Genomic DNA, 14958 nt, shown 5'->3' on the forward strand with positions numbered 1-14958 from the left:
GAAACCTCTCTATTATGTCTGATAAACACGCCAAACAATATGCCAAATTCTTGGGCTATATTAAGGCTATAATTAAATATTAAAAATTAAATTAATTTGACAAGAGGTAGGCAGTTATGCTTCCATCCCGTATTAAATTTAATAATTATAAATGATTGATTTTTAATTTAGACATTTCTGAAATTTAAGTTGAAATCGGTCATTAAATTTAATACGGGATGGAAGCATAACTGCCTATCTCTTGTCAAATTAATTTAATTTTTAATATTTAATTATAGCCTTAATATAGCCCAAGAATTTGGCATATAGTTTGGCGTGTTTATTATATAACAGGCTATGGTTGTTGATACGTAATATGTGTGAACACAAGTTTGGAAAAATGTGTGATCACAAGCGACACTAAGATGCTAGCGGAACGAGTGCTAAACACTGACTGATGGAGCATGCGCTCAATCCGAGACGTCTCTCTCCTCGTCATTCGTTAAGCGAGGTTACACTGCAGGCCCGCCGTAAGCGGGCGTGCAAGGGGTGCACCGCACGCGAGCGGCACGTCCAGGGGCGGCAAATTGGTATTGCTGGCAAGCTCTACGTAGGTAGTCGTTAAACAGAGGCGGCATAATCGGTATTGCACACAGGCGCTCAAACAGCTAGCAGTGCTGCTGTTACACTGTATACTTTTATGTGCATGGCATACACTGTAAATATGTGTAAGAACAGGTTTCTTCAGTCAACAAAACATCTATGAAATCTTTTAGTCAGTATTAAAAAGCTTACCAGTGATCGATATAACCATTCAATACTGATAATTGGTCGCGGGTTCGCACCTGACCATTTGAAGTTGTTCAGGTATTTTTCACGTATTTAACATCTAAGTAAGAACCATTCTCCTGTTAAATGAATATTAAAACATAATGAAATAATTTGTTTCGACAGGTGTATAATTTTAAATACGTTGTTTAGTTTAAGATAAGATTACTTTTCTGCAACTGAAGCAGTTTATATCGATAGAATGAACGTTTAAAGTTTAATCATTTGACTTTCGTGACTTAAATATCAGGAAAATGTTTGTAATGGATGAGAGGTATTATAGTGTTATTCTAATAATAGCTTTATTTTTTGCTGCAGAAACTAGGAAGACAGGTTGTCCACCCAAAGAAGACCTTCCAGAATGTGTCTGCGCTTCATCAGATTGGATGATGTGCAAAAATATTATGACCCCGCACCAGTTATTGTCGATAACGAACGTCCTTTCCGACTACACAGTTAATATATTAGAGTAATTATATATATGTATATATATATAACCGTACAATATCTGTAAATTTTTCATATAAATTTTTTTACAGTATATTCGATTCTGAACTAATGTATCTACCAAACGGAATGTTTAAGAATCTTCCTATAACACACTTGAAGATTCTTTCCTGTTCAGTTTATGGCTGGGAATCGGAAGATGGTAATATAGCTTTTGCAGGAGCAGAAGAGAGCTTAAACTATATTCGTCTGTTCAGAGTAAAAGGAATAAAATCATGGAACTGGTCCGTTTTTGCGGCTTTAAAAAATCTTCAAAATTTAGATATCATCAGAAGCGAGTTAGGACCCATCGGCGAAAATTTCAAACAAATTCCATATAAAATCCTGGAATCTTTAGCCATAAGTAACTGCGAAATCGATTATATTGAACCTCATGCCTTTTCCATGTACGAAAACTTGAAGTTGCTATCATTAGAAAATCTTAATTTGACAGAAGTGCATAGATCCATGTTACCTACGATGGCTAGACGTTTAGAATCTATATCTTTTATGTAAGTATTAAAATATTCATAGTTATATGTTGAATTTTATCAAAAGCTTGTCTTTTACTTTAGTTTTTCTTTAGTGGTAACAGGTTGAGCAATCTGCCGAAAGACATATTTACAAATATGCCAGCTCTCGAAGCAGTGTACTTGAACAATAATCATTTTCATCATTTGCCATTCGAAGTTGTCAAACCTATAATACATAATAAAGATTGGAGAGTTGTACTAATGGGTACGTTTTTATTCTATTGTTCAGTATCTCACTTCTTACCTGTAGCGTTTGATCCCGTCAACAATAATCTGTAGTCTTAAGTTTGTGACAAGTATGGTGTGACGTTGATGACGATAATTTTATATTTTACAGAAAACGACGTGTATTGTTGTAGCGACATGGCTTGGGTTATTCCGTTTCGTCTAAAAGTTCCAGCAATATGTAAATTCCCGAAGAAATTAAGGGGTTATCAGTTAGGTCTATTGAGAAAAGCAGACTTTGATCATGGCATTTGCTGAATGAAAGTCGAATCTGAAAAATAAAAGTAAAATTTATAGTTTGACGTTTATTTTCTATGTTGACAGGCAAATTATACACTAAACTAGAAATGTTAGTAACTTACTTTATTTACGAAAATTCTTCCAAATATTTTTTGAAAAAGAAAAACAGTTTGAGATAGAATACATCTGTGTTATTAGGAGCAAACGAGCAATAGGAATTAAGCGTGAATTAAACCAAGAGGAAGCTAACTGGTATCTTTAAAAACCGGTACTCTAGACGGCCGGATGGCCGAGCGGTCAAGGTAGCAGCCTACCTCTCTGGATGACCCGGGATCGAATTCGAACGGGTCGAATAATCCGCAGGAATTTTTCGGGGGATGGTCCGTTCGGATATGTCGTGCCCCGTCTCTCACCAGCCGGTCACCCCATTGTGGGCCTGACTGAACCCATAATGGGCCTTCTAAAAGAGGCCCTCTTAGTGCCCACAGGGCGGAGAAAGTTTTTAAAAAAAGCCGGTACTAGAGGTAGGCAGTTATGCTGCCATCTCGTATTAAATTTAATAATTAATTTTTAATTTAGACATTTCTGAAATTTAATTTGGAATCGGTCATTAAATTTAATACGAGATGACAGCATAACTGCCTACCTCTACTCAAATTAATTAATATTTAATTATAGCCTTAACATAGCCCAAGAATTTGGCATATTGTTTGGCGTGTTTATCAGACATAATAGAAAGGTTTCAGCTGAAGCTTTCATCTCTAAAACGTAAACGTCAAACGTTGAGCGCCGCCATCTTGTAAGCCTAGAAGTTTGACAGTGGCGTTTGGAAAGTCAGCGGAATCATGCTCGATGTTTCAAACACCATTGTCAAACTTCTAGGTTTACAAGATGGCGGGCTCAACGTTTGACGTTTACGTTTCAGAGATGGAAACTTCGGCCGAAACATCTCTATTTTTTTGTTTTGTGTAAATTGAATTCGCATTCCAGGTTGGTATAGTCTGCGCTAGAAGAAAAGATGATGATTTACGCTTCTTAACAATGTATGTTGTATAATTTTCTTTGAATAAATGTTACACATAAAATATTTGAGTATTTTTCTTCGGCATGGAACGTGTTATCGTATTTTACATTAATTTCTACAGAAAAAATTGTTTCGCTTAACGAGTGTTTCGCATTATGAACACGAATTATGCTCGTTAAGCGAAGTTTCACTGTAATTAAGAAATCTGTTATATGATAAAGTTGAAAATGAATGGTGTTTTAAATCGTAGGATGGAAATAGACAAGCAATTTTTCAGAAATCGACGAAAAGTTTTATAAATTCTTTATTTTGGAAGAAATAATGAAACTACTGCTGTATAGAATGCATTGTTACAGTTTAAGATCAGTGTTTTAAAAAATATTTTAATTATATTTTAAAAAAATCTTTTATGTATTCAATAAAATACTTTCAGTCAGCCCCATTTGTCCATAAAATAAAAAACTTTATTCATAAATACAGAAATTGCCTATTTCTAGCACATACTTTTGTTATATTTGATCATAAACATGAAAGACACGCCTGTGTTAATGTTATTAAAGATAACTATTGGTTTAATTCATTATGATGACAATTGCTCCAATGGTTCGTATTTTTAATATCTATAGCTGTCTCTCAACTTAAGGCTTTCGCAAGATTTTCAAGATTTCTTTCACTATTCCCTCAAACACTTAAATTACGAGGTCTTTACGATAGTAGAATATGTATTGTTCCAGTAATAAACCGTATAAACAAAGCTAAACGCATTTTATATGATGGCTGCCATGTTGGAAATTAGCGCCATTTACCGACGACTGTTAACAAATTAACAAAGAATCACGAAAACGTGTATCGCGTGTTTTCCGGGTGTTCTTTATTAAATAAAATTTACTTAAAAATAAATAAATAAATAAATAACAATAAGAATAAGGGACCTAAGTAACCCAGGTACCTTATTTCATTGAATACTTCAATTAAGCAATTAGCTAAGGTAATTTTTGGACTGGCAATAACGGCTGCCAAATGGTTGCCATGCCAGTAATAAAAATAAAAATGAAATTGCAGTACTTTTTCATTGGAATGTAATAAAATACTAAAGATCGGCTTCTAGATTTAAGTAATCTCTGATTTAGAAAACCAGAACATTTATGAGAAGTATGTCTTTACCTAATGCTCCTTCTAATTTTTCATATTGCTGCGCGGTGGAAAAATGTATCCGAGCAAAATCTTTCCAAACAAGAAATCCGAAACATGTTCATATGAAATGGTTTGCTTACGATCACTCATACTATCATCTCCCAGAATATTGCAGATTCCTCCTGAATCATCCTGTATGTAGAAATTATTGGAATCATCATGAATGCTTTGTGTGCAGATGTCCCGCTGTCGGTTTTGTGCACAGGAAGTAAACGTACCTCTATAATTTTATAGAAATCAGTGCGCGGCTTAAAGGAAACAGTGGCTATAAAGTTTAGAACATAACTAAGATTGGACCACACTACTGTACAGTGTTCATGCAAACTAATTGTATCGAAGAGTTTAAACAAGCTAGGATCTACTACTACTGCTAAAATCTGATCACAGCAGTTTATGATTTATAACGTAATTTACTGTGCTGTTATTAACAGCATATAAATGCCAGTTGCATTTATATGCCGTTAATAACAGCTTTCCATCTGTCTTGGTATTTTAATAGTGTGGGAAACGCCGGGAGGTAGGACGGAGTCGTACCTCCTTTTTGTCGGCGAACAGGTCGGCAAGACCCACCCCACTGTCAAGGATGGCTAAATTTTTATGATATCCCGACTCGTCGGAATTGGGTAATTAATTGTCAGGTCGAGTGGAGGAAGTGTGTGGGTTCGTCGATAAGGTTAAGGCGATATTCGAAATAACGGAACCATGAGGAAAACAAATAACGATTTATTTAGACGGTAAACAGATACAAAAGATCTAACGCGTTCCGTTTCTAACCGCGAGAGAGAGAGTTCACAAATGCGGGGGGATCATACCTCTTCCTAGGATTAGTCGAAGAATTAGCTGTAATCGTAGGGTTAATCGTCTCTGTTCTCCGGTCGTGGAGGGAAGCGGGAGGATCGGGCGGGCGGCTCGTCGTCGCCGGGCTTCGGTGACTTCGTGTCTCGGCCCTCGCTTCTCGGGACGGATCCTACGGGTCGGGTGTCTTGTGCGGACCTTCAGCGACCCCGTTCTCAGCTTTTTCCCCCCTTATATACTCCAAGTCCCGTCCGCTGCGATGACGGTAGACGATGAGTCGATCTCCGTGACTCAGAAGTCGGATCCGGAGAGGAGGGAAGCGTGTTTGACGGCGGAAGACTGTACATCCTTTGAATCTTGATTGTTACCTCTGATTTTGATCGTTATCTCCCGAGGGGATTTGAAACTATAAAATTTTAAAATCGGACCGGCTTAATTCGGTCCTCACAATAGACATTTTTTAAAGAAGAGTTTGCAGCTTAAAAGCTTCTTGGCCTTATGAGTGAGTCACAAAAGAATTCTTACTTTTCGCGAATTAATTCATCCCACTCCAGACATACAAATAGCAGCCAGGCCTTTTTATCGTTAATAATCACATTTACGTGTAAATTCAATCAATTATTAACGAGACAACAGTGTAATATCTTTGTCCATACTTCCCTACAACAACACCTTAAACTTCTCTAATAAATAGAGTTCACACCACTATGATAAGGAACCTGAAAAGACAATAACCATTTATAATATTCCTCCATTACCGAGTATACTTGTATCTTACCAAATTCTTCAACATTAAAGAGTATTATTAACCGATTTTCGGTCAATTGCTCTATGGCAATTCAACAAAGACTGATACAGTGAAGAAGACTTCGTGCCATCCGAAGCAATTGACAGATGGTACTTTACCTTTAAACGGAGATTTTTTAAAACTCTTTCCGCCCTGTGTGCAATAAGAGGACTTCTTTTTGCAAGTCCATTGTGGGTTTGGTCAGGCCCACAATGGGGTGGCCGAACCATCACCGAAAAACTCCCGGGATTATTCGACCCGTCCATATTCGATCCCGGGATCCCAGAGCGTTAGGCTGCCACCTTAACCGTTCGGCCATCCGGCTGTCTGTCCTTGAAATGGAGTACCTTAGTACGGATAAAGTACCTTGGCCGAACGATCTTCATCCCCGCACTTGAGTGGACTAAACCCTGAACACTGGGAGTTCAGTCGGGGGTTCGGGTCTCTTCGGAGTAGAGGCGAATAGCCACAAATCTCCATATGAACCACTGACAAGACAAGACAAAGGATAAAGTACCTTTAAACGGATAATCCGTAAATAGTTTCAGTCTGCTAATTGAAATTAATGAAATTTATAATGATGCAGAAACTAAAAGAGAATCTTCAAAAATAACTAACACAAACGAGAGAAATTTATTTAGAAATATTACAGAGCAAAAATTCCAACAAAAAAGGGCAGCAGAAAAGTTTCTAGAAGAAAAAGCAAGAATTAGACATAAGTGACGAAGATGATTGTTAATGGATCTATTGGAAGATTTATTTTTAAAATGCCTGAAACTATATTTTTAATCGAATGCAGGGTGCTTCTTCACCCTGTATTCGATTGAAATATGAACGTAATCGTCGACATCGATCTGTATATTGGGGATCTGGCCAATGACAACGAGTAAGAAAACTTTTTCATTGCCATGTTTTGAATTGTATTGTATTGATGAGATAAGGCAACACAACACATCGACAATCTACGAAGAGGCCTGTTTTTAGCAAGTTAGTGCCCACAGGGTAGAAACAGTTTTAAAAATAAATCTACCAAGAGGAGATGCCTCCCGGGAGGACTTTCCATGAAAACTAGCCTCGGCCCACCAGTAGACAAGCGGTTCTGTTTCCTAAACGCTGGGAGTTGGGTCGTGGGTTCTAGCCTCGCCAGGAAGGGTTAGCCCTGTGGAATTTTTCGGGTTTACTCCACATCTGTAACGCCTGAATAGGGCCCAGTTACTTTTAAAAGACCACTCGAAAGGCATTCCCCTCTAGGAAGATGTGTTGCTTTGCCATAATTTAACAAACAAACAAATAAACAAAACTAGCCTCTGTTTAGGTGTTAGACGTGTGAAGTAAACCAACAAACTTCACGAGGCTAGCCCGTTGGCAGGTGCGAACCCACGTTCAGTGTTCGTTGGTTTCATCCACTTGACACTAGTGGGCTAAGTGGATAAAATCACAATTTTTAGTAGTTTTGAGTAGAATCGAATAATAGGATGTAAATTAGCTTTTGTATTCAGTGGAAGGGACAGTCTTTGTTGATGCATACCGTTGTTTGAAGTTTTCGGCATTCACAGCTTAGGTTAATTTTCAGTTCTATTTATGTATGAGATATTCACACGTACTTTGGACAGTTCCAATGCGGTATACTTTGGTGCAGAGAGCCTAAGGTAGAGAAAATTAAGGTACTCTATCAGAAATATTGGAGACAATTTGGAACTACGATTGGAGGATTGTCCATGGAAGTTGGCCCACAAAGAAGACTACGCTTCATTCACATTCAAGTGACAGACTTGGAATTTTGCGCCAATAATTTACAACAAGCCAATGATATAGTCCGTTTCCTTTGTACAACTGTAAACAATAGTCCTACCTTCTAATTTAAATTTCCTGTTATTTTCCTACATTTTCGAAATTTAGAGACAAGTGATTTAATGACTAAAGAAAATAAGTACAAAACGTAACTTGAATATGAAATTTTAAACGGAATTAAAATGCTGAACTGTATGAAATTTATAATTTTCCATCAACTTCCTCCGATTAAATTATAATTTAATTATTAATTACATCATAAAATACTGTTATGTAGATTAGAACACACTTATTTACTTAATTGCGATAAAGAAAACACCCAATTTTAATTAAAATTAACATTTACGCTTCATATCTTGACATTTTAAACTTCGGTATACGGTTACCAAAGGCTAAATTTATGTTAAATTTAACAGATAAAACTTAACAGTTAATTATTTTATCATTTATTTACCATTATTTATCTACGAAACTTATTTTTAATTGATATTAAATTATATTTATCTCAAAGAAAACACCTGGAAATCATACAGAGAACTACATCTTGTTTATACAATTTTTCATCTAGAGAAACATGGTAAGTTTACACGAAATTTCATGCTTTAAATGAATTTTCTAACGTATTTTATAAGTTAAAAACCGGAGGTGTTATGTTTAATTTGAGAAAAAAAGGAAGAAAAAAGTTTTTAACTATATGATTAGTTGATGGCTGAAGGAATAAAGCGATTTGCTAATGGGCTACATAAACACTTGTCTAACACCTAAACTGCAGCTATTTATTAATCTTCCAAAGAGGACCTCTAAGGTCAGTTAGCCCCTTGGTGAGTTGGCCAGTGGTTGGCATTTAACTACAATAATGCAGTGTCTGAAGGTTGTACACAATATAGAATAAGAAAAAGTACATATTAAATTTGGTTAATGTTACCCTCGGTGCCAAGATGGCGGCTCGTCTCTGATTCCAGCAAGGAAACAGTGGAACGTACGTTCTAACCTAACCTAACCTATTCTAATAAATTATCATAATTATTACCAACCAAATTATTAGAATAGGTTAGGTTAGGTTAGAACGTGTGTCCCACTGTTTCCTTGCTGGAATCAGAGACGAGCCGCCATCTTGGCACCAAGGATAACATTAACCTTAAATTTGAATATATTTTAAGTTTCATAATTATATTCTGTAATTTAAGTTTTTAATTACAGTTAATTCTTCTTACTTATAGGAAGCACTAGGAAGGATTTATTGCCTTCAAATGGTACTCTATGTGCTCATGCTAACGGCCTGTTGCAAAGGAAACAAATTAGAAGTTTGCCCAGCAAAAGAAGAATTAATTAATTGCGAATGCGAAATCCGTTATACAAGATTGCACGTTGTATGCAAGAACTACGAGAATATCCAGGAAATGTCAAAATCCCTTCGATCTTTCAATGATTATCTGGTATACAGCTTAGAACTGAGCCATGTTCACTTGATGTTTCTACCGGCTCGTATATGGAATGCATTTTCTATCGCCATTCTAACAATTAAATCTAGTGAAGTTTTAGGTTTAGAGCTTCAAGACAGTTACGAAATGTTTGGTAACATGGCGAGAACTTTGGAAGAATTGAGATTAGAACAAGTGACGGGGCTAAATTCGTGGAGATGGAAACCGTTCGAAGACTGCTTTAAATTAAACCATGTGGTTATTCGGGATTCAGACTTATCGGCTATTTCTGAAGATTTTTCCTTTCTGGCACCGAAAAAAATCAATAAATTCGAACTAGAAAACAACAAAATTAGCCACTTACACGACAAAGCCTTTGCCAAACACGAGAATCTGATGAGTCTGGAACTAAGTAATAACTTGATTACTGATATGAAGAGATCCATGTTTCCTGTACCCTCAAAGTTAATGTTATTATATTTGGGGTAAGTAATTTATGTCGTATTTTATGGTTAGAGTTGTTAGTTAGTTCATGTGTAAATTTAAAAGGAAAGGTTTATCATTCAATTATTACCTTCTTGTAAATTAGAACTCATCAGTGATCGAGTGACTAACACCACTGAACATGGTAGTAAGTTGTGGCTTCCCGTACTGGCCACGTTTTTGCGCTTTCTTCACGTGTCTAACACCTAAATAAAAACCAGTTTCCCCGTAGAAAGTCTTCAGAGAGTAATTTCACCCCTTTATAAATCGCCGTGTTGTCCTATTCCATCCATCAATCCTTGTAAATGAATTTTGATACAACGACAAACTTAATGAGATTTCATTAAAAAGTTAATAATGGGCAAAAATTAATAATTCGTTTGTTTATTACTTTAATTTATCAATGGTTAGTTGGTTTGATGGCATAAGACAACGCAACACTGGAGCAGTCTGCCAAAGGGATTTACTTTCCGGAATGGCTTTCTATGGGAAACTGTTCCCAATTCAGGACACGAGAACAAAACCTGGAAAACTTCACATGGCCAGTCTGTCAGGCGTAAACCCACGAAAAATTAACAGTTTCAATGTCACTGGTGGCCATGGGCGTAGCCAGAAAGGGGCATGACTGGGCACGGCCCCTCCCCAGAAAATTACAGCCTCTACTAGGCCCCCCATAACAAAACCCTGGCTACGCCAATGCTAGTAGCTCATTAAAAATTTCATATGATTATTTTATATTACAGGAATAACAAGATAAAAAAGTTGCCTGATGATTTTTTTAAAAGGATGCCCGATCTGATGCACGTGAATCTGGCAAATAATCAATTAAAATTTCTATCACTTGATTTGCTCCGCCCCTTAACTGGCAGTCATCGTGAAATTATCCTCGAAGGTAAAGAGTTCTTGCAATATTCTGAAGGTTACGTGTATGCAATGATAATAATTTTGATTGCATTGTTTACAGGTAATGATATTCTTTGTTGTTCTTCGATGGAAGAATTAATACAATTAAATATAAATAAAAATATCAAAGGCAAATGTGCTAATCCTTCGATAGTAAGAGGTAAAAAAATTAACGAGTTGGAAGTTGCAGATATTCACCATGCAATTTGTTAAAATGATGTAAAATGTTATAAAAATTAATAAATTATACGGCAAATATCTTTATACATTACTTACATTATTTTTTTAAGTAAGAGTATCTTGAAATAATTAGCGAGGTTAAGGCCGACGTTTTAAACGCGAAAACGTGTACGTGGGACGTTCAGCGCCGCTTTCCTGTAAGCCTAGAAGTTTGACAATGGCGTTTGGAACGTCGGTGGAATCATGCTCGACATTCCAAACGCCATTGCCAAACTTCTAGGCTAGGCTTACAGGAAAGCGGCGCTGAACATCCCACGTACACGTTTTCGCGTTTAAAACTCCGGCCTCAACCTCGCTAAAATCGTTCGATACAAAATTACTAAAAAACACCGAATACTGGTAGTCACGGATTCGCACCTGACCAATGGTTTGGCCGCGTGGAATTTGCAAAGTTTCTTTACGTACCTATCACTAAAACAAGAGTCAGCTTCCCATATAATGGAGACATCCTCTTGACAGATCGCCCATGTTTTACTATGTCATCCCATCAAACCATTCAGCCAATCGACTCGAAACTTTTAGAAAATTCACGGGGCTTGACTTAGACTTCTTGTGGCTTTAAGCTATAATATATAATAGGTTCTTTCTGTTCACCCAATAATGATATGTGAAAATGTGAGGCTTTAACTGTAGACTCGTAACCTGAGATCCTAAGCTGCAACTTGTTTGGGTTATGGAAAAATTCGGTGTAAACCTGTTTACACGAAATAAAATTTGACGAATTTACGGTAATAGATAAAGACGTGTGTAAATTTCTCAATAAGCACACAAATTTGCTATCTGAGTACATATTTATTAAACTAAGTTTATTGTTTTATACATATATTTAGTATAGTGTAATATAAAAAATATATACTTGTGATGAAAGAATTGAGAATACTGTGAAAAAATAGCAAGAATACAGTGATTAATAACGGAATGAAATATACTGGTTATAGAGATCGATTGTGTATGAATTACCCGAGCTTCTACAAATGATTTTCCGTAGATTGAACATAAGTACTTCTGAGAATTAGGTGAGACATGAAGTCTCGAATATCACCGATGAATTTTCGTGCTTTTAATTGATGATAATGGAATTTTAATTACGATTTTAAAATATATCTAGCATAATATCGATATAAACTCTATTGTTTAAGCCTGTAGAGTTACGTAATATCAATACATACGTCTCACCATTTCATTCTGAAGTTACAATTGTGAAATTCTACACAATCGATCTCGATTATCCAGTAATTTATATATATATATATATATCGAGATGTATGTGTGTATCTATGATATGACACAGCTGTGACGTTTAGGAGAAGGAATTTCACCTTTATGAGGAACAGGTAGGGAATGTCTTCTCTTTTCGACCGCTCTCCTCAGTGCATAATGTATCTGTGCTCGAAAGAGCACCTCCGTAAAAATATGAAGCACATTATGTCCAGTTTTGGCAGAACATTCAATGTAAGCTTTCTCCCAATCGATGCTTACCACAGTTTCGGCAATCTCCTTTCTAACTCTTCTACAATCGGCTAGATCGCTCTTGTTAGCGACTATAACCATAGGTGCTTCAGGAGATCTAAGCTCAAATATACTTTCTTTCAATCTTCCCACTTCTTCGAAAGATTCCCCGTCATCTATAGAGAATACCAATACAAAATAATCCCCTCTACTAATGGCTAATCTCCTCATCGCTGGGAATGGATAAGCTCCACTCGTATCTAAGATTTCAAGTGTCAGCGAGCATCCGTCCACTTCGTATTCTGCTCTGTGCATCTCTTCGACTGTAGCTCGATACTGGGATGGGAATTTATTATACAGCAGTTGCTGAATTAAAGATGTCTTACCCACACGAGCAGCTCCTAGAAGAACTAATCTTAGATGATCTTTGGGCTTCTCACAGTTATCGTTGGTAATTGAGTCGTCACAGTTGACGGAGTAGGGCATCATTGTTGGCATGGTTGAAATGGTCAATAATTCTAAAAATAAATGAAATATTTTTATAAATCGAAATACGTCATATTTAAATAAGACATTTCATCAAGATCACATTAATATATATATATATAAAAGTACGATTTTTTTCTGAAAGCTGCAATGTGAAAAACCTTCATTGCACGCTTCAGTAGAAAAGTATCATACCTGATTTAGGAAATTGTATTAAAAGTTAAAATGTATAAAAATTGTATTGTTTTAGCAATTAAAAACTAAATTTTCGTATTAAAATGAGCAAATTTTTCTACAATATTCTACATTCTTTCAAATCACAAGCGAAATGTATCTTTTGCATTGTGATGTCTCTTACTTATATAGGTATTTTGACTTATCATTTATCAAAAAATGTATTAATTATGCTTTCCACGTATGAGGGGGATGTACGTGGAAGTGTAATAGATTACGTGCCATTTTTTATTTTACATCAGACAAGTGATAAGTCTAGAAGATAGGTAATCATTCTTTAAAAAAACTTGCAATTATCTACAAGGTCAATTTTAGTTCTTTACGATAAGAAAATGCAAGTTTTAATTCACAAAAATTTGGTCCAAAAAAGTGTAAAGGTTTAGGAGGTTGTTAGGCATTGCCATTTCTTTACCATGGCACTGTAAAGTGTAAATTCATGTACTTGTATTGTAATTCTTCAGTTACTAATATGGACTAAGTACAGTATATTCAAATATAACCTCTATTGAAAGGTGGATCGTTTTGCCAGAGCTGCCTCGAGTAGACCCTTAATTCATGTGCTGAAGTAGACAATGGAGATGAAGATGCTATTCTCATTTTGCCTTAATTCGAAACAAATATTCACTTTGTTCCGTGTGCAATACAACTAAATTAATTGTATTGCACACAGTTTACTTGTATTTCATTGTATTTTTGACAAAGAACGTTTACATAATCCCAAATTACAGAACGATGTAATTTTCTCATTGTGTTTCATTATTTCCGGTTTCCCCTATAGACTGGTTTATATATAAGATTTTAAGTGTAATTAAATAAGCTAATTAACATTAAAAAGGTTAATTTTTGGACAAAACTACACAAAAGAAATGTCTTTACACTGAATTAATTCGCTGAATTAACCGATTGATTCACCCTCAATCAAACGAATTACACAATTCCCTCTTCCTATTACAAAAGGGAAACAAGTAATATTTTCATTTTTAAATTTAAAAATAACAAAAAATATACTTAATGCATTATTTCAGCAGATTTTTCAGCATATGAAAGGTAAATTTAGTATACCTGGAAGCATAATTAACTACAAAATTAACTGTAAAAAACCCAGATATATCAACATAAGTCTATGTATAATCAATTAACATAAAGTATTATAATTGTATTTAAATCAATTAGAAATTTAAATATTGCAGACGGTACAATTGTAAATTTACCACTTACTCCATGTATTATTTGTTAAATTTTAAACTTAAAATAATGCAATTATTTTGCAACGATTTAATAACAACCACATAAATTTTAATTATATTTTCGCTTATAAATATATTAAATTAGAATTTTTAAAGCAATCAACTAAGTAGAGGAGGGCTTGCTTAGTACTTTACACAGCTTGATGACCCACTATTCTGCTTTATAACCAACAAATGCGGGTACAAATACTTAATTTTTCATCTTAAACATACAATTTTCTAACTTCTATACCCTTTATAATATACGTACACGTACTGCACATATGTACTTTATATTAAATACAGTTCAATATAACTGGAATTGGACGTAAGCTAAACTTATGAGTCTGAAGCTTAAGGCCTCATATTTTTACACGTATCATATAATAAAAAAGAAGGTCCTCCTATATTAGGGCCACAACAAGCCACTGTATAGTGTATTGTTGTGTTAGAAAGTACACTACTTACACAATAATATTATTAGAAATGATTACAATACGTGACTCACCTTTCGAAGTTCCGATAGAAATTCTAGTGTTTCACTTACGTAAAATCGTTAGATAATAAATAAGGGCAAGTAGACGATTGGTTGACCTGCAGCAACACAGCACCCAGGTTCTGTGATCTAAACAGG

At 35.4% G+C, this 14958-nt stretch overlaps 2 protein-coding genes and 1 pseudogene across 2 annotated transcripts; 2 read left to right on the forward strand and 1 right to left on the reverse strand.

Moving 5' to 3' along the window:
• The first annotated feature begins 1016 nt into the window (after positions 1-1016).
• On the forward strand, positions 1017-2352 carry LOC136984790 (leucine-rich repeat-containing protein 15-like). The gene is made up of 4 exons (XM_067281921.1): positions 1017-1276; positions 1347-1805; positions 1880-2031; positions 2164-2352. Exons 1-4 carry the CDS (start codon positions 1062-1064, stop codon positions 2307-2309), a joined length of 972 nt encoding a protein of 323 aa, XP_067138022.1. The 5' UTR covers positions 1017-1061; the 3' UTR covers positions 2310-2352.
• Positions 2353-8391: 6039 nt separating this feature from the next.
• On the forward strand, positions 8392-10930 carry LOC136984783 (leucine-rich repeat-containing protein 38-like). The gene is made up of 4 exons (XM_067281913.1): positions 8392-8459; positions 9103-9788; positions 10530-10678; positions 10751-10930. The coding sequence occupies exons 1-4, from the start codon at positions 8457-8459 to the stop codon at positions 10900-10902; spliced, it is 990 nt and encodes a 329-aa protein (XP_067138014.1). The 5' UTR covers positions 8392-8456; the 3' UTR covers positions 10903-10930.
• An 831-nt stretch (positions 10931-11761) lies between these two features.
• Positions 11762-14958, reverse strand: LOC136984776 (GTP-binding protein Rhes pseudogene; annotated as a pseudogene).

Source organism: Centruroides vittatus, unplaced genomic scaffold, assembly GCF_030686945.1.
Source record: "Centruroides vittatus isolate TY-2023 unplaced genomic scaffold, ASM3068694v2 contig_928, whole genome shotgun sequence".
NCBI lineage: Eukaryota > Metazoa > Arthropoda > Arachnida > Scorpiones > Buthidae > Centruroides > Centruroides vittatus.

Bases quoted from the DNA above. Each gene is read 5' to 3' on its own strand.
- LOC136984790 (XM_067281921.1), top strand. From the start codon at position 1,062: ATGTTTGTAATGGATGAGAGGTATTATAGTGTTATTCTAATAATAGCT. The intron at 1,806-1,879 runs GTAAGTATTAAA...GTTTTTCTTTAG, and splicing joins TTAGAATCTATATCTTTTAT to TGGTAACAGGTTGAGCAATC. The intron at 2,032-2,163 runs GTACGTTTTTAT...TATATTTTACAG, and splicing joins TTGGAGAGTTGTACTAATGG to AAAACGACGTGTATTGTTGT.
- LOC136984783 (XM_067281913.1), top strand. The intron at 9,789-10,529 runs GTAAGTAATTTA...TTTATATTACAG, and splicing joins TTAATGTTATTATATTTGGG to GAATAACAAGATAAAAAAGT. The intron at 10,679-10,750 runs GTAAAGAGTTCT...CATTGTTTACAG, and splicing joins TCGTGAAATTATCCTCGAAG to GTAATGATATTCTTTGTTGT.